Here is a 22,634-nt window from a genome sequence, read left to right as displayed (position 1 = left end):
GTCTGCAACTGAGAATGGAAAGAAGTATTTGTATATAACTTCTGAAAAATCAGGCAAAGGCCTTGTACTGGAAAAATTTCCAGAACTTCCTTCTGGATTGCATCACACTTATATTGATGCTATAGAATCACATCTTGTGATAAAAAGAAATCCAGAAGATGTTACATTATGGCATGATCGCCTTGGTCATCCAGGCACTACAATGATGCGAAAAATCATTGAAAGCTCACATGGTCATTCAATAAAAACCCAAGATATATACCAAAGTAATAAAATGACATGTGATGCGTGTGCTCTTGGGAAATTAATCATAAGACCATCACCAACCAAAGTTGACAAAGAATCACCAAAGTTTTTGGAAAGAATCCAAGGTGATATTTGTGGACCAATACATCCACCGTGTGGACCATTCTACTACTTTATGGTATTAATCGATGCATCGAGTAGATGGTCACATGTTTGTTTGTTATCATCTCGAAATATGGCATTTGCGAGATTTCTAACTCAGATAATCAAATTAAGAGCACAGTTCTCAGATTATCCAATTAAAAGAGTTAGATTAGATAACGCTGGTGAATTCACATCCCAAGCTTTTAATGATTATTGTATGGTATCAGGGATTGAAGTAGAGCATTCTGTTGCTCATGTTCATACACAAAATGGTTTGGCAGAATCATTAATTAAACGGCTGCAACTAATTGCAAGGCCATTGATCATGAGATCAAAACTCCCAACATCTGTATGGGGACATGCTATTTTGCATGCAGAAGCACTAATTCGGATAAGACCAAGTGCATACCATAGATATTCCCCATTACAGTTAGCATTTGGAAAAGAACCAAATATCTCTCATCTAAAAATCTTTGGTTGTGCGGTTTATATTCCAATAGCACCACCACAACGTACAAAGATGGGACCGCAAAGACGGTTGGGAATATATATTGGCTATGATTCTCCATCAATAATAAGATACCTAGAACCACAAACTGGTGATGTGTTTACGGCACGATTTGCCGATTGTCATTTCAATGAGAAAGAATTCCCAACTCTAGGGGGAGACAATAAACAAGTAGGAAAAGAGATCAAATGGAGTGTACCATCGTTATTACACCTTGATCCTCCTACGAAACAGTCAGAACTAGAAGTTCGACGTATCATGCATTTACAAAATATAGCAAATCAGCTACCAGATGCATTTGCTGATACCAAAATGGTAACTAAATCACATATACCCGCTGCAAATACTCCTGCTCGTATTGAAATACCACAAAATGGTGGAACGGCAGTTGATACACGTGAATCAGGAACACGTTTAAAGCGCGGTAGACCTATTGGTTCAAAGGATAAACTTCCTAGAAAACGTAAGGAATGTGAAAAGCATGATACTCCCAAAATAGCGGAAAATATTTTGGAAGAAGCGAATTGTGAATCGAACGACAATATAGAGCATCATGAATCTGATGAAATCACGAGATTTCTATCAATTACATCCATAATGGAAAGATATGGAAACGAAATGAGATGGATGATATTGATGACGTTTTCTCATACCTTTTAGCAAAGGAAATAAATGAAGAAAACGAAGATCCAGAACCAAAGTCTGTATATGAATGTCAAAAGAGACATGACTGGATAAAATGGAAAGATGCAATTCAAGTCGAATTAGATTCGCTTAACAAACGAAATGTATTCGGACCTATTGTGCTCACACCCAAAGATGTAAAACCTGTTGGGTACAAATGGGTGTTTGTCCGAAAAAGAAATGAGAAAAACGAGATTACAAGATACAAAGCTCGTCTCGTAGCCCAAGGTTTCTCTCAAAGGCCAGGAATTGATTATGAGGAAACTTATTCTCCTGTTATGGACGCAATCACATTTAGATTCCTGATGAGCCTAGCGGCCAATGAAAATTTAGAAATGCGTCTCATGGATGTCGTTACGGCATATTTATATGGATCATTAGATACTGATATCTATATGAGAATCCCAGATGGATTTAAAATGCCAGAAATGTTAAGTTCCAAACCTAAAGAGTTATGTGCAATAAAATTGCAAAGATCATTATATGGGTTAAAACAATCTGGACGAATGTGGTATAATCGTCTCAGCGAACACTTAACAAAAGAAGGATACACGAATGATCCTATATGCCCTTGTGTTTTCATAAAGAAAACAACATCCGGATTTGTGATAATCGCGGTGTACGTTGATGATCTTAATATTATTGGAACTCAAAACGAAATCCAAAAGGCATCAAACTATCTGAAAGGAGAATTTGAGATGAAAGATCTCGGGCAGACAAAATATTGTCTAGGATTACAAATTGAGCATTCTCGAAAGGGTATATTTGTACACCAGTCTACATATACCAAACGAGTATTGAAACGCTTTAACATGGATAAAGCAACTCCTCTTAGCACCCCGATGGTCGTTAGATCACTTAATGTTGAAAATGATCCGTTTCGACCATCTGAGGAAAATGAAGAAATACTTGGTCCTGAAACTCCATACTTAAGTGCAATTGGAGCTCTTATGTATCTTGCAAATTGTACTCGACCTGACATATCTTTTGCCATTAATCTTTTAGCGAGATTCAGTTCGTCTCCTACGCGAAGACATTGGAATGGAATTAAACATGTCTTTCGTTACCTTCAAGGAACAACTGATTTAGGCTTGTTTTATCCTAAAAGTTCAAAAGGTCAAATGATTGGTTTTGCAGATGCAGGTTATTTGTCAGATCCACACAAAGCTCGATCCCAGACAGGATATGTTTTTACAATTGGAGGCACCGCCATATCTTGGCGTTCTCAGAAGCAGACACTTGTTGCTACTTCTTCAAATCACGCTGAGATCATTGCACTCCATGAAGCAAGTAGAGAATGTGTATGGCTAAGATCAATAAGCCGACACATCTGTTCAAGCAGTGGGATTGACGAAAATACGGAGCCAACTATTCTATATGAAGATAACGCGGCATGTGTTGCTCAAACGAAGGAAGGATATATCAAAAGCGATAGAACCAAACATATACCTCCGAAGTTCTTCTCATACACTCAAGAGCTCGAGAAGAATAAAGAGATTGAAATAAGATATGTTCGATCATGCGACAATACAGCCGACCTCTTCACAAAATCACTCCCTACCTCGGTATTCAGAAAACACATCCATAACATTGGAATGCGTCATCAAAAGGATCTATGACTGCTTATTCGAGGGGGAGCTTACGTAGTTGTACTCTTTTTACCCTACTATGGTTTTTCCCATTGGGTTTTCCTGGAAAGGTTTTTAACGAGGCAACAAAGACGTTAAGCGAGAGCGGATAGTGACACCGGCCCCCAAGGGGGAGTGTTACGAAAGTCAAAGAAATAAGGCAGCCGTATATGTTGAAAATATAAAAGGATGTGGGGCCCGCTGCACTATTTGCACAGTAAATTTTCTTCTATATATACGAACGTTTGCGTTCGTTTGTAAACACACCTCGACCTTCTCTTCTCCCTCTAATAAACACTCTCTATCAGTGTTATAAATTCTACGGGTATAAAATTTTACCTTTATTTAAATTTCTGCGATACAATAAAATACAAGTTCTTTTCGTAACATTTATTTATTTGTTATTACATCCAGGGGCGAAGCCAGGTTACCCACTACGGGGGCCTGTGCACCCGTAATATTAATTGATAATGTAGTTTTCGTGTAAAGAAACATAAAATTTTAGTTAGAATAGTTGGAAAAGTGTTGGTGTGCACCCGTAACAACCAAGGTTTGATACTACCTTTTGACCTGTTTCTATTTTATTATAAAGAGTGCACCCATTAATTACCCATCCTGGATTCTCCCCTGATTACATGATAGATAGTAAGCAATATCTTCCCGATAATTTTACACCAAAATCACATGAGGGGAATTTGTACAGCCTAACTTGTAGACCTTTTATAATTATATGAGAAATAAACAAACTAGATGTGGATGTGAATTTGAATGGCGATGACCAAAATGGTGATAATAGCGAAAAAGAGGATGGCATGAACCAGTATGGATATGCCACTCGTGGTCATGTTGCCGCACTCCAACACCCGTCTCCTCGCCGGCAGCTGAAAGAGAAGTCCCGGAGATAACACTACAAACAGCACCACCGCTACCGCCACTGGACCCCAGTCAGCTCCTCCCATTTCTACCGATCTCAAGTCGTTGGAGCTCCAAACTATTCGATCGTTTTATCAGATATCAAAGAACTAATTAACTAGAGGCAAAATTTATTGTATAGCATATACACACTACTGCACTTGCTTGGTATATATATATCTGTGAACGTGTGTGAATAGGTGTTCGTTGCTCAAATTCAGTAATATTTGTGATTATTTAAGGATGACAGAAAAAGGCAGAAGGCTTGATTGGTATCTTCCTTTCTTCTTGTCTGTGGTTTCTTGATTGCCACTATATACATTTCTTTATGTAAAGTTAAAAGTGTTGAAATATACTTGATTGCATATATTGGGTTGGTTTCGATTCTTTTGTTTTCCTACTGCGTCTTAACCTCATTTCATAATTAAGATCCTACTTGATTTGATTGGTATAACCGCGTTTAGTGCATGATTAAAAATATCAGCGTTAATGCGGTTTTGGGTCTATTCTAGTGATTACATATATTTTCTGACTTAGAGAGTTAACGTTCTCAAATTCCCCTATATTCTCTTTATAAATTTTACGATTTCGTATGTCATTTAGAGTTGCTTTACGCCAAATACATAGAAGCAACAATTATTTGTTATATATATTAAAAAAGTAAGATTTAGTTCAACATATACAGTACTTGTTATATTTAGGCTTATGGACTATATAATCCCAGAAAGGATGCATGAAAGTGCCTCAAGACGATCATTTGTTTTAGGTTTGAATTTTTGGTCGTATAGGGACGAGTGACGACGGTTGCTATACTTTACGAAAAGAGCCAAAGCAACATCAAACTTTCGGGTATATTAACAAACAATAAGCTTAAACTAGAGGCTAAGTACATCTGCACCACAAAGCAATTAAACCCCTAGAATCGCAAAAGGTGTCGTCTTCTTGCGAGACACGATTCCCTCAAGACGAGAATCATATGCTTAGGTTTCAAACAAGCAATGCCATTATATATATATTTAAAGTAGGGTTTATAGATATAATTTTGAAATTCAAGTCAAAGAATAGTTCTTTCCTTCATCCACTAAACTTGAGAAGAACCCTCCTTGCACTTTTATTTATGCTCAAGCCACATCAATAAATTGTTACATCAAGATTCAATTAATTTATATATATATAAACATATAAGTAAAACAGTACATGTATATATATATATATATAGAGAATAAGGAGAGACGTAGGAAAACAAAGAGATCGAAATGGGGTTGGACTGGGGACCGGTGTTGATGTCGGTGGTTTTTTTCATATTGTTGAGCCCTGGAGTTCTGTTTCAGTTGCCTGGAAAGAGCAAAGCGGTTGAGTTCGGTGGGTTTCAAACAAGCGGTCCTTCCATTGTCATACACACTCTCCTCTTCTTCGCCTTCATCACCATCTCTCTCATCGCCCTTAACATCCACATCTACGCGGCCTAATTAATTAAACCCAGCTTCACTTCGTCTAGTCCCTTTAATTTCTCAATATTTGCGTCTTCTTGATTTCTGATTCCCTTGTCGATTTTTTATTAATTAATGTTTTATCATGTTATTCATCCTTCTATCATGAATTCGTCCGTAAATTTAACTTTATAAACTCCACGTATACATACATATGCATGGGAAGATGGGCTGATACAACTTAATTAACATAGGAAAAATATAATAAGTGCGTTATACAAGCTCTTAGCTCTAGGGTCAGTGATATATATATGACGAGTCAGAACATGGTCAACTGCTGAATCAAAGACCATGTTCTTTATTCATGATAAAGTGTGGTACAGAAAGTTGGAAAGATATGATGAGGGTTGGAAAGATGAGGGTACATAAGAATAAACCATGCAGTTCAAGAATTAGAGCTGAACCTTGAAGTGTATGTATTAATGAGTCAACACATCGCTAATTACAATCAAATTAGTGGTTTGACTTCCTCTTATTATTTATTTTTATTTAGCAAATAAGGACACATCCAACAGGAAGATTATAATGGGGTTCTTAAAGCCAAAAAATATAAAAATAATGATAAAACAGAAAGAAAAGTAAGAGGCGATTCTAAAAATAGGTTTGTAAAGCGCCTCTAATACTTATTTTGCCATTTGTCAATCTTTGACTGGTTTGCTTTTTTAAACTAAAAAAAAATTGACTAAAAACTTATGGATAAATAAAATTATTATTATTATTAGGAATAGAAACTGTTTTTTAGATGTTGACCGTTGAGGATGCTCTGACAAATGACGTGATCTGCTTTCCACCATAATTCACGTACACAAATCTGATTGCTTCATATCTCGTAGGAACTAAAGTTTCAATTTTCCCTCTTTAAATCAGTAAAAACCTAAAAAGGCTGTCATAACAACCCAACGAAACTTGTATTTAACTTAACGATCGGCTTTAAGCTTTTGTGGCGAGTGTTTTTTTTCTGACGTGTTCTGACAGATTTATAGGTCACCTAAATTCTAACGGTCAACATCTTCATGATCTAAGCTAACAACAGTCGTCGTCAGTCTCTCACGATGGTCCAGCTTGAACCTTTCTCGAACCGAAGATATATAAGAAGCGGCTCTAGCGTCAACACAATCTTCCATACCATTAATCCCTCTGCCGATCAGCTTTTCTGTCATCTTGTTAAGCTTCTTGTCCATATCCTCCCCCTCATGAGCCACGGCTGCCAAACACATCACCACACCACTGGTCATTTGTTTTATGATATGAAGCAAATATATAGAGATAAAGAGAGAAAAAGATTTAAGTTAATTACGTACATGGTTGAAGGAGGAAGCTAACTTTAGGAGGAAGAGGAGTTACGTCGTTACTGAAATTAGGTTGAGGAGCGTAGGAAGTTGTGGTGGAGGAAGTGTAGTGAACATTATTGTAAAGGTCTTGGGAGGCAGTTGGAGGCTTGAGAGCTTTGCAAAAGGGCAGTAGCTTAGCTATCTTGAACCCTCTTGATCTCCTTGAACTGTTCATCTCCATGATCGAATTAATGACTTAAGTATACTACTCGTTCTTTTCTCCTGTTGTTGGTGTTTCACATGTATGCTATATATATATATATATATATATATATACACGGAAAAGGGTCGAGTTTCGTTATACTGTAGCCAAGACATGCAGGGAGATAAGGTATCGAAGACGCGTGGTCCTTCCCCTTTCAAATGATATCACTCAGAAGCATCACTTTTTTGATGAATAACTCTCAACTTTCATGCTCAACAAGCCACGACGATACATCCATATCGGTGTCGTCAAAGAAAAAAAATGTGGATAGCTTTTCTGTTATTGTTAAAGAATGGAGGACACATTTATTCGAGAAGGATATTATAAACAAAACCAAGCGAATTATTGGAGGGTTCTTAGTTTTTCTTACCTCACCCAAAGAACTCTACAATAAACATGCCCTAACTTTATCGTTGTGCGGTTCACAGCCAACATTTTTATTGCTCTTTCTCAATGGATGTATATCTACTGGCTTTTTCTTTTGATAAAACACACAATTTCATTTCATAAATAAACAGCCTACACTCCATTAGAGGAAGATGAGATTACCAATGAGAGGAATAATTTTGCCACAGTATCAACCATCACATTTCATATCTACTGTTTAGTATGTCGTTTTCAACTGAAAAAACTATGTTTCTTCCATTTAGATTACAAAATTCCAAATAATTTTAAATGTGTTGTGTGACTAATTGTATTCTAATGTATGTTTATAATTAAATGAACTAATTATAAATTATAATTAAATAAAGTAATTTAAAATTATTAATTTTAATATGTGTACATTGGATTAAAAAAGTATACAATATGAAACAACATGAGTGTTTTCGTAGAGCATCATTATGGGTGGGATTTGTTAAAGGGCCCTTGACATTTTTTATTATTATTTTTTTGTTTAGGGACTAAGCTAAGGGCTTTTGCTAAATTAGTTGATTATTGGTGGGACTAACCTTGTCCCTTACATAATTTAATTTATTATTTTAATTAATAATTAATGACATATATAAAAGAGAAGTTTTAAATAAAACATATAGAAGAAAAATGTAACATTCAAATTGAAAACAAAAGAAAATTACAAAAAAAAAAAATTACAAACATCATACTAAATAAAAGCAAACCGACATTTTATTCAATTCATAAAAACTTATAAATTATATGTTATTTGGAAGATGTCCAAATTTAGCCCATATATTCTCGATCAAATCATTTTTTAAATTTTGATGGGCTTGTCTATTTCGAACGCTCGTTCGACGATCAATTATATTACCAAGATTTGAACGCATATTGACGGAAAATGTATCCACCTCTTCTCTTTCTTGAAATTCATCAACGTCATACTGAGTGGATGATGATCGTTCATCTTCGACAATCATATTATGGAGTATGATACATGCTCTCATAATATTTGCTATCTTGTCTTTATCCCATAAATGAGATGGGTTTCGGACAACGGCAAATCTAGCTTGCAGGACTCCAAAGGCACGCTCGACATCTTTTCGCACAGCTTCTTGGGTTTGAGCAAATAATGAATTCTTCTGACCTTGTGGTAGTCGGATAGATTGAATAAAAGTCGCTCATTTCGGATAAATACCATCCGTGAGATAATATGCCAAATGGTACGGATTACCATTAACATAGAAATTTACTTCTGGCGCTATTCCGTTAATAATGTCATCAAAAACGGGTGATCGATCAAGAATATTAAGGTCTTTCATAGTACCTGGAGCTCCAAAAAACGCGTGCCATATCCAGAGGTCATATGAAGCTACCGCCTCCAAGACAATTGTTGGTTTATCGGTTCCTCGTGAATACATTCCTTTCCAAGCGGTGGGACAATTCTTCCACTCCCAATGCATACAGTCGATGCTTCCTACCATCCCCGGAAATCCACGTTGTTCTCCAATATATAATAGTCTTTGCAGATCCTCCGGTGTGGGACGTCTTAGGTATTCATCGCCAAACAATTGAATTATTCCGGCGGCAAAATTGTGCAAACATTTTTGAGCTGTTGTTTCACCAAGTCGGACATATTCGTCCACTGTATCAGACCCACCACCATACGCCAATTGACGAATTGCTGCGGTACATTTTTGGAGCGGAGATAGACTAGCCCGTCCGGTTGCATCTTCTCTTGGTTGAAAGTATTCTACTTCTGTCGACATACGATGCACAATACGCAAGAACAAGCTCTTGTTCATTCGAAACCGTCTTCGAAATAAGTTATGCGGGTAGGTTGGAGTTTCGCAAAAATAATCATTCCAGAGCTTCGTGTGGCCTTCTTCCCGGTTTCTCTCGATATGTATACGTGGTTTTCTCTTTTTTGGTTCTGGAATAAAATCAGGGGTTTCAAATAAATCTTCAAATATGGAATCAAATTCATCATCATCATCTTTGTGGTAATGATAATGTGAAGAAGAAGCCATTACAAATTTATAAAAGAGAGAATATGTTATGAAAGTGAGGAGAAGTGTAAGTTTTAATGAGAGAAGTGTCTCTCTTATATGGTAAATGAAGTGAGTGAGCCATTTACATCTTGTGACACTCCCGTGTAGTTTTGGAAGAAAGAAAACAAAAACATGTGAGCACACAGTAGTGTGACACTCCCGTGTATTTTTGGAAGCTTGAGAACAAAAACATGTGAGTACATTACAAGTCCATCATTAGTACAATGCATTACGAGTCACTCAAACTACTCAAACCCATAACAGAAGCACCACTCCTATTAAAACTGACACAAGAACCATTACCCCGAGAAAGAACTCAAACCCATAGCTAAACTTAGATTTATCCTTAGCTAAATCACACACCATCTTCTCTACAATAGCCAGCTTCTGCTCAGTCTCGTAGGCAGACGAAAGGGCAAGACTGTCGACCTTTTCAGACAGCAGACGAACGTGTATATCTCTGGCTCTCATCTCCTCCATCACTGCCTCATCCCACCATTTCCATACGTGACACTCCCCATCATTTACATTCACACAAGTGTAGTATCTTCTACCTGTGAGAACATACGCAAGAAGATATGAGAAGTGACAGTAGAAACAATGTTTTTAATCTAAATGAGAAGTGAGAGTAGACAGTATCTTCTACCAATATCATTCCATCGACTGTCTGATGTTGCAAGTACCGGCTGAGCGCCACAGTAGCATCTCTGGGGGAAGCCGAACTCAACCTCGGGTTGCGGAGGGTACTGAACCGGTGAACATCTTTGTAAGCTTATCTCCGCTTGGTCACGTCGAATTAAGGCATCCATCTCGCTGTCGCCACTGTCCACATCGTTACCAAATAAATCCTCTGACTCTGAAGGCTGGCTATAGCTGTAGTCAAGTCCCATGTTCCTCTTAACCTGCTGAAAACGTCAAGTTATTATTAGATGGCAGATTAAGCAACAACATTCATAGTATACATTTAAGCAAGAACATTCATAGTATACATTTAAGCAAGACATTGTTATTTTAATTATTAAAAAGACTTAGTTATTATAAGACATAGTTATTAAAAAGAGAAACTGATTTAATAAGACAAACATATTATAAAGACAAACAAACATGTTATAAAGACAAACATGTTAAGACAGAGATTTAAAAAGAAAAACATAAAAACAGAGATTTAAAAGGACAAACATATTGAAACCGAGATTTAAAAAGACTTAGTTATTAAAACAGAAGAATAAGCTTTAATTCTTCAGAAGTACGCAGTTAAGAGCTTATTCTTGACAACTTCTTCTACCTCAGTTAATGGTTCTGACTTGGCGAGGAGAGTATCTAGTATGTCCAACTTAGACAATCTCTCCTTCATGGCCAAATCCTCCTTCTTCATTTCCCAAAGGGTGGTATACTCAGCAACATACTTCCCTTGAGTAGTGTTCCTTCTCGATTTAGCAGCCTTGATACCTTCAGGCCGGGTCTCATGATCACCATTCTCGGTGGTTGGAGTTTCAGCTGTGGTTTCACCATTTTTCCTCTTTGAGCTCGCTTTTGGAGTGTTGAGGCTGAGCCATTTCTGTTCATACCTCAACACACACCACGCATGCTCAAGGCTGAACTTGGTTTTGTGATCAGCGTAGAAGATGTCATGAGCCCTCTTGAGAACATCAGTGTCACTCTCACCACTGCTAATTTGCCTCTCTGCTGTTGCGTAAGCGCCGTAGAACTTGTTAACATGATCGTTTATCCTATGCCACCTCTTCTTACAATGAAGATGCTCTCTCTTTTCACCATCCTCTCCTCCGTGAGGACTTGCTGCGTAATACTCACCAACACGTTTCCAGAAGGTGAGCGACTTCTGCTCATTTCCAACTACAGCATCCTTGGAAGTGTTGAGCCACGCACTGATTAGAACCTCGTCATCCGCTGGGGTCCATTTGCGTCGAACCACACGGTCCACGGGTGTGCTCAGTGGTGTGCCTGCTGGTGTGCCTACTGGTGTGCCTACTGGTGTGCCTTCAGATTGTTGTGAACTGAATGGAGGGTTTTCGGATTCTCCTAAGTGAACACTAGAATGAAAACTTTCATAAGGAAAGTTTTCATGTTGAACACTACCTTGTTGACTGTAAAGCAGTCCTACGTAACTAGAGGATTGAGTATGAAGATTCCTTGAATCCATACCAGTGAGAAAAGAGAAGAGATTTAGGAGGAGAAACCCGTATGAGATGATAGAAGAGAGCAAGTAGCTATGTATATTTAAGCTCTATGAGCTCGGGTTTAATAGGAGGAAGTGAAGTTATTACACAACCATAAACAAGAAATGTCTAATCCGAAGTTATTACACAACTAAAAAGCTATCAACTCTCTTACACAACTAAAAAGCCATTACCAAGATCATTAAAAGTTACAGGGATTTCGTTTTAAACAAACTATATTCGTGGAAATGGTTGGTCTAGTTGATCTAGTTGATTAAATGTGTAACCTAGGCAGTACCTTTACTATAAAACATTAACAACAAATGTACTTTCACTGGAAATGATTGGTCTAGTTGATTAAAGACATTAACAACATGGTCTAAATGAACGATTTGCCTCGTTACAATCTATCATACTTCTAATTTGTTTATTCAAAAAAATTTAAATTTTCATTGATATCAAACTATAATTAAGTTATTTTCACATACAAGCATACAATCTATACGAATTTGGTGCATAATCTATAAGAAACAATCACACAACCTATATGAAACAACCATATAATCAATGTCAAACGTAGTATAAATTTTAACCGAATCGAAAATAATCTATACGATTTTTCTCGAACCACAGAACCTATATGATTGAATCATATCAAACAATCACATAATCTATCCGAATCCTATCAAACAATCACAGAATCTATACGATTGAATCATACAATCTACACAACCCTAAAAGAAGGTGAAAGACATACCTTGTTTTCGATTTCGGAGTCGGATGTCGATTGGGCTTTCGATATCGAGATCAGGTCTTCGCCACCGGAGATCGATTACGAGATCAGGTTATCGCCTTCGCCGTCGCGTTCTCCTCTGGAAAATCCCCTTCGCCGTCGCCTTTCGGAGATGGTAGAGAGGAGAGAAGAACAAAATGAAAAACGCGAACCGTCTTCGATTTCATCTCCAACTCCGGTGCTGCCACGTAGCCAAGAGGGACGACGCCGAACAACCCTTAATTAAGGCCCGTTTGTAACGTCCTTTCCCATTTTTCATTTATTTTTGACCCAAAAAACGGTAAGGGACGGCCCAATGCACGCCCGATAATGATGGCCTTAGAACACTTGAATAGAAAAGGAAGAAAGACTTGGCATATTTTATTTTAAAACTTAACTTGGCATATCTTTTGAGAAGATTCTTATAAATGTATATATTCTGTTACATATTTGCTTTTTTATCACATGGTCCTTCCAAAGGTATATGATCTATAGTACGATGCGTTTTTTATTTGCTTACGTAGACATTAAAATATTCCAGATGACATGTGGTCTTTAGTTATGATTAGTTTTTTGTTCTTATCAAAATGGTTATATTATATTGATGATCCCATTGAATTTGTTTCGGGATGAGACTAAAGAAGGTGAAAATCTCAACAACAAAAAAAAAAAACTAACTCACTTGAATCCTCTAAAATGGTTGGCATTTGATAGCCGGATCCTGTATCGACGTTGATGCACCTGAAAAATGGTGATAAATTCAATATGGTGTATTACTACAGCTGGGCTTGTTTGGGCTGATGTTATATAAAGAGCAAATATTAGAGCCCATTTAGGATAGTGGGCTACTTTTCAAGCAAAGGCCGCTTGAAGGAGTTTCATGGTTTGACCAATTTCATTCAGACGGCGGTGGTGCTCCTCTTGAAGGGCGATGTCAAGCAATCCGCCTCCAGGTCGGAATTAGACTTTGATTTCTGGATCTCAAAACAGTAAAAGAGTGCTCTTTTGATTCAACAACTAAATTTAAATGATTCAATGGTTCGGGCTCATCATTCATTGCTTTCAAAGTGATTTGGTCAGTTGAGATTCCTTCAGCCAGTCTATCATCTCTGTTGACTGCGTTTGATGGGTTTTTTCAGGGCAGCGGAGTCCAGCAAGACACCAAATGAGATAGGTTCCAGGGAAACCCAAAGACAAGGACGGGTGTGTGTACAATTCACGCATTGCTCAGTTTAATAAAGTAAAAAAGGGCTTTGGTCTGAAAGCAGCATTCTTTTGCGCCAGTTTCATTCATCTAAACCCACCCAAGATACATCGGTATGCATAAGAAAAATGAAAACAATAAAAAGATAACTAAAAGGGAGGGAAGATGTGCATCTGGGTCAAGATGTGGTGGAAGTTATCGGAGGGTGTATCAACGGGGTGGGTATGAACTCCTTGGTAAGTGGTAACCACCACTCCTTCATCTCCTGATAGCCTCTGCACTTGCTTCTTCACTCTGCATCCTTTTTCTGTGCACTTATAATAGCTCCTACACGCATTATTTTAGTATTTATCATGCACCAACCAAATAAAAGCAGCATATATATGTAGTAGCCTAGTAGGTACCTGGGGAATGGATTGTTCTTGACAGCTTTTTGGCCGTACTTCCTCCACCTGTATCCGTCATCGAGAATATCAACCTGACTTCTTGTCTGGAAAGCAAACCTGGCTTCTCTCTCTTTCTTCTTACTCTTGTGTTTCTCTTCTTTGTTAGTGTTATGCTGCTGTAACGAGGAGGACGTGTTGATCTGAGTTTGATCACCAGACAAGCGATGATCAACCGATGAAGATGGAAACAACACCTGACATGACCTATCCTCCATTTCTTGCTCCCCTCTGCCTTCTGTGGAGAGAAAGAATCAATGTTTTTGAACTTGTAAATTCCAAAAAAGACTAGTAGGCCAGGTCACGTGTCTTTGACTATGTGTGAAAGGTTAGAGAGGCGTAGACGGCAACGAAGACGCGAGCGATAACAAAAAGAAAGAAAGAAAGAAGAGAAAGTGAGATGGGCTAGATTAGCGGATTAAAGAGTTTGGTGGAAAGTATAAAGAAAAGGTGTGGCGGCTTCATCATTCTGATTATGACTACTTACTTGCAATAATTCAAAGTTCTGGTGCAACGGATTCAAATATCTTTTGGGCCTGTATACTATCGAACTTTTTGGTTTCCCTTGATCTACATTTTTATATATTTTCATCACTTGAGAGTAGGTTTCTGAGCCTAGAAATTTCAGGAGGCAACAATACAAGTTTTGAGGTCAACTTCGTAGGTATATGTTTCAAAGAAGGCCGAATAGTGAGCCTTCACACAATGCTTTGCCTCATTTACATTCACCATCAACGAGATGTTTACCCGATATCACCAAAATGTACTACAAAAATGTCAGACATGCGTATCCTAACTTTTACTCTTCTTTTATTTCTAGAATTATATACATACATGTAAAGTTGTAAGAATGTTTTCCTTAAATGTGTTTTGAGCCGGATTAGTGGAAAGATAGATGATATATCAAAATAAATTTTTGATATGGTGCGAATGAAAATAAAACACCAAAAAATATTATATGTTGATTGTATGGTAAATAAACAAAATTTCAGAACATTGAAAATGCACAGATCATGGCACGCAATATACAGAGTAGCCAGATGTGAATATTCATTTTTTTTTTAAAGAGTGTTAAATTTATTCAAATCAAAAAAACTTTTTTACACTGTGTGTGACTTTGTTTGTGAGTTTTTTTAGTACAAAATGAAGTCAAATCAAAAAAGTCTTTAGATCATCACTCTCTAGCTGCAAACCATGTCGTTAGTGCTGACATAAATCGTTTATTCCCTAATATGACTAATATTACTGGCCATGAATATTCACTAACCAAAGATAGTTGGGAATGTACACATGAATTATTAAATGACTAATATTACTGGCCATGCCTGGACACATTTTATCCAGGGAGATTATCCAAATTCTCCAGGGAGATAGTATTACTACGGAAATATATATAGAAGGGAGAGGAAAAATTGAGAGACAAGGAGAAGGCAAGAAAGAGGTTGAGAGATCCATAGAGTTTACAGACCTCTCTTGCCTAGTCTCCACTATCATCCAAATCCACACTATCTCCTTTTGAACATCTTTTTATACAAAATCACATCACCAATCAAAGAGCATTTTGGTGATGGTACTCGACTAGTGATACCTCATACATAATCCATAACATTTGGGCTCTCATCTCATGAATCATGATCGCATTGTACAAACACTTGACACTTTTTGGAAAACTAGGGATCCTAACTAACTAGTAACTATAGGAGAAAGGGAATTCAGAGTTTGGTGCTGTATCAACTCAGGAATGAGCTTGAGAAGAAAGGAGAGCTCATTATCAGAGAAGTTTGGCTTTGGCTTAGTTACATGAGCATCTCTGTTGGATGGCTTCATCATGTCCCTCACAGTATATGTCATCTCTACCACAATGATTCACTATGACTCCTATTCCCAAAATTTTGCAAACATTTAATAATGAGAAAACAATTTAGGTCTCATCAAAATCTACAGAAAAGAGGCGTCTTCGTCACGGCAAGAGCGTGAAGCCCATTACAAAGCTGAGGAATTAGGGTTCCAAACGGGCCAGGCAGAGCCTCTTCGAGTTTAATCTGACATTTGGGATGTAGTCAAAGCCCAATAAAGCTTACGGGCCTAACTTATGATTTGAGCATGGTGGAATAGAACTGAACTGAGGACGTACATTCCTAGTTCCGTCTTTTTTATCATTAGCATTTTGAACTTTTACCGGCACATCAGCTCATCAGTTGGTCTGAAATTATTATACTTTTTTGGGTGTCGGCAAGGAAATAGTCATCTGAATTATTATATGGTTCAGAATTGGGATGCAATGATTGGAGGAAAATAGATGAGTGTGGATACCTTATTATTAAAAAAAATAAAAAATAAAACCCGAAATAGAAAAGCAGGGGAGATCTCCGTTGGTGGAGTTAATACTCCACCCAACGACATTAATTCGTAGTTAGGGACAGAGGGGGGGGTTAAGTTATATATAATCCTGTTCTTGTCTTAAAATCGGGGATCTCCTCTCTTCCTAAAAATCGATTATTTTTTTCTCCAAAGAGATGGCGGCTGAACGGAAAAAGGAAACGATTCGTCTGGAGCCCGAATCCGTCATCCCTATCCTCAAACCTAAGCTCATCATGACCTTGGCTAATCTCATTGGTCAGTCTCTCCAATTTCTTCCTCTTTCTCTATTTGGCTAGGTCGGATTAGACAATACCGATTCAAAACTTTAGTTACATGTTTTGTAATCGATCTTCAGTTAATTAATGTAATGATTTTCTTTTTGATGCCTCGACTTCCACAAATCGTGTCTTTTTTTTTTTTTTTCTGGCAGAACATAGCAATGATAGACAAGAGTTTCTCAAGCTCTGCAAGAGAATTGAATACACTGTCCGAGCTTGGTATAATCTTCAGTTTGAAGATTTGATGGTGGTTACCCTGTTCCTATTTATTTTCTATCTGCTTAGAGCATTTTCCCCCAATTTTGTTCTCATGGCTTTTTGCTGTCTGCAGCAACTCTACTCTCTTTTTGATCCTGTACACGGTGCTCAGAAACTCCAGCAGCAGAACCTAACTTCTCAGGAAATTGATGTGCTTGAACAGAATTTCCTGGCTTACTTGTTTCAGGTATTAATTAGCCTTACTTGTGTTATGATGTATGTATGTATGTATGTATGTATGTCAGTGTTCTTGAATGTTCTCCTTTTCCTTTCACAAGGTTATGGACAAGAGCAACTTTAAAATAACAACAGATGATGAGATCGAGGTTGCACGCTCTGGGCAGTATCTTCTTAATCTTCCCATCAAAGTTGACGAGTCAAAGGTTTTAATCCGACAACACATTACATATATTTTACTCCCCCCCTCGGGATTTCTCTTAAACCAGTTTTGGTGTATATGATGAAGCTTGACAAGAAGCTACTCAAGAGATATTTTGAGGAGCACCCACATGAAAATCTTCCAGACTTTTCTGATAATGTACAGTTTCAGTTTTGTAGATTTTATAATACCAAGAATTATTATAGTTTCATAATTACCTTTCTTGACCCATCGTAGTGTATGTCAATTTTGTAGTATGTCATCTTCAGGCGGGGTATTGGGATGGATAAGACCACCGACTTCTTTTTCATGGAGAAATTAGATGTGATCATATCACGTATTTGGTCATGTTTCCTGAAAATCACTTGGTAAGCGCAAGTTATCCTTGTCTTAAAGTTCCTACTAAATGATGCTTCTGACTGAGTCTTAACCTCCGCAGGTTAGATAAGTTACGTGCCAATCGGTCAAGCAGACATCAAAAGAAAGATCCCAAAAAATATGATGAGACAAACCCTGAAGCAGATAATGAGGACTTGTATGTGGAGCGTATTCGCCTTGAGAATACACAATTGAGGTGCCCCCGCCTTGCTTCTTGTGCTATTTCTGGAAACTGTATATATAATAAATTAAGAAATGGCTTTTCTCTTGATGAAATTCAGCGTTAAGAGTTTCTTGAGCAAGCTCACGATACAAGAGCCTACATTTGATAGAATGATTGTTGTGTATAGGTAAGGGTTTATGTGTCTTCTTGTTTCATTCCCTTTGTGAATATTGTGGTTCAAGAAGGATATGATGTTGCAGGCGTGCCAGCTCTAAAACAAATCTAGAACGAGGAATTTACGTCAAGCATTTCAAAAACATTCCTATGGCCGACATGGAGATTGTGCTTGTAAGTGTCTCTCTTCTTTCTCTATGCATATGCGAGCAATAACATCTACTACGTCTATTTTGCAGCCTGAGAAAAGAAATCCTGGACTGACTCCAATGGATTGGGTCAAATTTCTGATATCTGCCGTAGTTGGTCTGGTTGGTCTCCTCCTTCTTTTCCTATTTGTATCGTATGTCTCTTTATTGGTCGACTTTCTCTACAGGTTGCCGTGGTCACTTCAGTTGAGATGCCGAAAGCAGACCCATGGGTAATCTTTGCAGTTCTCTCCACAGTGGTTGGTTATTGTGCCAAAACATACTTCACGTTAAGTGTTTTCTATTTTGTCCTTTGCTCTTCATTCTTGTGTGTTAGTTAGACTTATCGCAGAGTTGTTTTACTTCAGTTTCCAGCAGAACATGGCGACGTACCAGAACCTGATAACGCAGTCAATGTATGATAAACAATTAGACAGCGGGAAGGGAACGCTATTACACTTGTGCGATGACGTTATTCAGCAAGAAGTAAAAAGTTCCTGCCTGCATGAATCTTAAGTCTTATTCATGCCTTTAGAATAGGAGAACACAGCCTAACTTGGGTTACACTACACGCGCAGGTAAAAGAGGTGATGATTTCCTTCTACATACTAATGGAGCAGGGGAAAGCTACCTTGGAGGTACATAATACCATTTTTTTTTTTACTCTTTTGGTATTGTCTATTATCATTAGCAAGTGCTGACTTGAGTTGGTGGGGAATAGGATCTGGATCTGAGATGTGAGGAACTGATAAAGGAAGAGTTTGGTGAGAGGTGTAACTTTGATGTGGACGATGCAGTTCAAAAGCTAGAGAAGTTGGGGATCGTTGCCCGTGACACAATTGGAAGGTACTACTGCATGGGGCTGAAGCGAGCCAACGAGATCATAGGGACCACCACCGAGGAGCTTGTCCTTAAGGCCAAACAGGGCGTCACCCCTTCTTGAACTCTCACTACCTTCTCTTCTCTTCTTTAACATTTGTTCTCTACTCATTTCGCTAAAACTCAAAGTGGCGAATGTTTTGTCTGTTGTTTACAAAATCCAAATGCAACAAATCAATTCACCGTAAATAATTGTCTGATATGAACGCATGCAATATACAATATTGAACTATATTGATACGGGGCAAGCCTGAAGAATTTTTAAGGAAGACCTACAAAAATACAAAATGTCTCTATTCCCAGGCTACAGATAGCTCAGCGCGTCTATGTATATATATCACCTAGGTACTGTTGTCCTCTCCCATGAGATCAGGTTACTCTAGAAACCAAATATAAGTGGGTCGACAAATAACCCACAACCAACTGAGTAATGAGTATACATAAGACCTGCTGACTGTCGATTAACACAAGAAGTTGACTTCGTCAAAATTGAAACAAAGGCATACGTACATGGACTCCAGCAATGTCAGGTCGACAAAACAAGAAATACTCATGTAGTTTGTCCAAAATATATGATAATATGATTTCACAAAAAAATGCAACTGACCTTGTAATCTTGATTGATTTAGACTAGAACTGACAGTCTCTAAACTCTAAATATAACCATGGCTGCCAAACATAACAAATTAGGAAGTCACCAACTAACAAGCATAAGCAAAACTGATAGTGATAGAAAGTCACAGGAGCTTACATTCGGGAAAGTTGGATCTCTTCAAGGAGCAACAATCTAGTTTTGTTAACGTTGGTGAACCAAAGGCAAATATGAGTGGTGATCCTATTGTCTTGACAGCTCCACCGCATTCAGCAAGGTGTGGAATTGATCATTGATGCCCCAGTCAATGCCGAGAGATCTGACTCCTCAACTGTTGGTGAGAAATAAGTTCCATCTCATAACTAGTGCTATTGACACAGACTCATCAATTCCCTTAACTTATGCAGGATGATGGGGTGGTCCTGTTGGATATGTATACCAAAAGGCTTATCTAGAGTTCCTCTGCTCAAAGGACAAGTTAGATGAAGTTTTTGAGATATGGAAAGCTTTGCCATGTGTAGCTGCGACGAACAAAGGAGCAAAGTAGGTATCAAATACTGCTCAATCTGATGTGAATGCTGTTACTTGTGGAATTTTCCCGGCAAAGGAAATTATTCAACTAACCATTTTTGGTCCTGCTAGCTTCAAACTCTGGAAAGATGAAGCGTTTGAGACTTGGCTAACTTGTACGCAGAAGCAGACCCTTCCAAAAACTGGGTAAATAAAAAGAGTCTTTTTTTTTGACAAGTTTTGCTTTTTTCATTGGTTTATAATGACTATGAAGATTCTCAATTCTCTTATTTACTTGTTTCCATGTTCTTGCTATAAAGCCCGAGCTGGTTGTACAAACCGAACCCAGTACTGATCCATATGGTCCTTCCATTGTCGATGAAGCATTGGAAGCTATTGTTGTTAGGTTGCCACATTCTTTCTATTAATTTTCTTTTCACATTGGTGCTTCGAGAAGCTCCTTAGCTAAGCATAATATGCAGCAGAGAGACGTTACCCTGTGGCTTGTCAGTTAACAGAAAGAGAGCAGAAAGAGGTCTTTCTCAACTCAAGGTCATTCGTCTTTTCAGTCCATCAGCCTTAACCTTGTGATGCATTTTGAGAGATCCAATTCGGCGAACCCTTATCATTGGACGTGCTTTTGTTGCAGATAGAGGCTGTCTAAATAGTGTCTGATGGATCAAGTGGAAATAAGATAAGTTTGAGTACCCTGAGGGAAGTTAGAGGCAGAGAAAGCCGAGAAACAAAAACAACATACAGAAGAACAAGAAGCATCATGAACTTGAACTAGTCATATATATTATTTTTTTGATCAACTAACTAACTAGTCATATATATATAATCAAATTTGTTTGTAACTTTTAATACCTTTGTTTAAACTGATCAATAAAAGGTCAACGCGCCACATAACGTGTTGTGTTTGTGTCTTATTGCTTTGTTGATTTAAATAAGTAATAAACGATGTCGTTTTTACATAGAATGATCAACCAGAAACGTTACTCCAAGCAACGGCTAATTTTGTTTCGGTTAAAAGATTCTTGAAGATCTTCTTTATAGCTTCTCTTCCTTCTCTTTCAAAATTTGAATCACTCTTATTTCTGATCGTTGAGAAACCGCAGAGAGAGAAAATAGTGAGAACAAGAAAAGAGGAGAGAGAGAGAAAATAACCAAGTTCGATGATTGAGAGAGGAGCCGTTCCTTGCGAAGCAATCATTCTCAGGGTAATACATCTCCTTCTTCTTTCTCATAATTTTTAGGGTTTCTTTGCTTTCCACCATTGTTGAACCCTATTTCATCTATCTGTTACAGTTCTCTTCCCGGAGAACAGACACGACGAACGACACAGAGTCAGAGCACGACGTCGAGAAAGGCGATCTCCATCAAGAAACCCTCTCTGGTTTCTTCACAGAGATCGAAACCATCAAAATCCTAATCGAAGAGATCACTCATCCCTTACACGATATCCTCTCGTCAATTGCAACATGGTTGAGTGATAGAATACAAAGACTACAACCCCACGAAACCCTAGTTCCCAATCATCTTCGTCTTCGTGGCTAACAAAGAAGAACAACACAAGCCGCAAGTGACGTGCCGTGCCGTGCAAGAAGGAAAGCGTAGTTTCAAGAAAGCAAAGGCGTCGCCTTTATTCACATGGGAGTGGAAAAATACGCCGGATTGGATAGTCCAGCGCAAGACCCAAAGCTAATCTTCGAGAAGACTATGTTCGAAACAGATGTCAGACCAAGCCAGAGCCCTCTCTCAATCCCTTTCCACAAACTGATCTGAAACGACTTCTTGACACCCGTTGAGTCGAGAATCACATCAACAGCAAAGAAAAGATGGGTTTGGGAGTGCTTCTTGTTGATCAAGGCACTAAGAAGCGGGGTGCGTTTCTCTAGAGATGGGAGATGAACGGTCCTATGAACTATGCTTTGGTTTGTGGGTGGAACGATGTCGTGAAGGCTAATGGATTGAAAGATGGAGACAACTTTAGTCTTTGGTCTTTCAGGTGCCGAGGAGTCCTTGATGAGGTAAGTTCACTGTAATAAGAACCGTTAGAAGCTAGGCTAGAGTAGTGGAAAAGAACTGAATCATACAAATATGATACAGGTTCTAAAACTAGCTGAATGTGAGATATATATTATCTTAAAATGGGGGTTACCTATGGAACTTTTCAGGCACGGAGGAGAGATGGAGGTGCTGCAGAGAAGCGGCACATGAGATGCGGCAGAGGCAGAGAGATATGTGACAGAGGCGGAGATGCCAAGGCACGAGCTTTGCTTTCTC

The 22,634-nt window shown here is 38.1% G+C and overlaps 5 protein-coding genes, 1 long non-coding RNA gene and 1 pseudogene across 7 annotated transcripts; 4 read left to right on the top strand and 3 right to left on the bottom strand.

The window, feature by feature from the left end:
* Positions 1-3,686: 3,686 nt before the first annotated feature.
* Positions 3,687-4,342, bottom strand: LOC125575808. The gene has a single exon (XM_048734904.1). The coding sequence runs from the start codon at positions 4,167-4,169 to the stop codon at positions 3,957-3,959; it is 213 nt and encodes a 70-aa protein (XP_048590861.1). The 5' UTR covers positions 4,170-4,342; the 3' UTR covers positions 3,687-3,956.
* A 969-nt stretch (positions 4,343-5,311) lies between these two features.
* BNAC04G38880D lies at positions 5,312-5,753 on the top strand. The gene has a single exon (XM_013874285.3). The coding sequence runs from the start codon at positions 5,379-5,381 to the stop codon at positions 5,589-5,591; it is 213 nt and encodes a 70-aa protein (XP_013729739.1). The 5' UTR covers positions 5,312-5,378; the 3' UTR covers positions 5,592-5,753.
* Positions 5,754-6,538: 785 nt separating this feature from the next.
* On the bottom strand, positions 6,539-7,217 carry LOC125575958. Its single transcript, XM_048735416.1, has 2 exons — positions 6,914-7,217; positions 6,539-6,816 (listed from the first exon to the last, which is right to left on the bottom strand). Exons 1-2 carry the CDS (start codon positions 7,122-7,124, stop codon positions 6,608-6,610), a joined length of 420 nt encoding a protein of 139 aa, XP_048591373.1. The 5' UTR covers positions 7,125-7,217; the 3' UTR covers positions 6,539-6,607.
* Positions 7,218-10,832: 3,615 nt separating this feature from the next.
* On the bottom strand, positions 10,833-11,753 carry LOC125575812 (glutathione S-transferase T3-like). Its single transcript, XM_048734915.1, has one exon. It carries the CDS (start codon positions 11,751-11,753, stop codon positions 10,833-10,835), a length of 921 nt encoding a protein of 306 aa, XP_048590872.1.
* Positions 11,754-13,228: 1,475 nt separating this feature from the next.
* LOC111215821 lies at positions 13,229-14,792 on the top strand. 2 transcript variants are annotated; one of them, XR_007314403.1, is made up of 2 exons: positions 13,229-13,494; positions 13,681-14,792. It is a non-coding gene; the product is annotated as an uncharacterized LOC111215821 (long non-coding RNA). The 2 variants fall into 2 exon arrangements; XR_007314402.1 differs by having other exon boundaries at positions 13,229-13,579.
* Positions 14,793-16,480: 1,688 nt separating this feature from the next.
* BNACNNG40720D lies at positions 16,481-19,478 on the top strand. The gene is made up of 14 exons (XM_022719982.2): positions 16,481-16,804; positions 16,980-17,074; positions 17,159-17,272; positions 17,364-17,468; positions 17,552-17,623; positions 17,720-17,832; positions 17,904-18,038; positions 18,124-18,192; positions 18,266-18,353; positions 18,419-18,490; positions 18,556-18,656; positions 18,736-18,853; positions 18,946-19,005; positions 19,089-19,478. Exons 1-14 carry the CDS (start codon positions 16,705-16,707, stop codon positions 19,308-19,310), a joined length of 1,464 nt encoding a protein of 487 aa, XP_022575703.2. The 5' UTR covers positions 16,481-16,704; the 3' UTR covers positions 19,311-19,478.
* A 2,045-nt stretch (positions 19,479-21,523) lies between these two features.
* LOC125575811 overlaps positions 21,524-22,634 on the top strand; it is a 1,113-nt pseudogene continuing 2 nt past the window's right edge.

This window comes from Brassica napus, chromosome A6, assembly GCF_020379485.1.
Source record: "Brassica napus cultivar Da-Ae chromosome A6, Da-Ae, whole genome shotgun sequence".
NCBI classification, from domain to species: domain Eukaryota; kingdom Viridiplantae; phylum Streptophyta; class Magnoliopsida; order Brassicales; family Brassicaceae; genus Brassica; species Brassica napus.
Note: the sequence above shows the minus strand (reverse complement) of the source record. Positions and strands in the feature narration are given on the sequence as shown.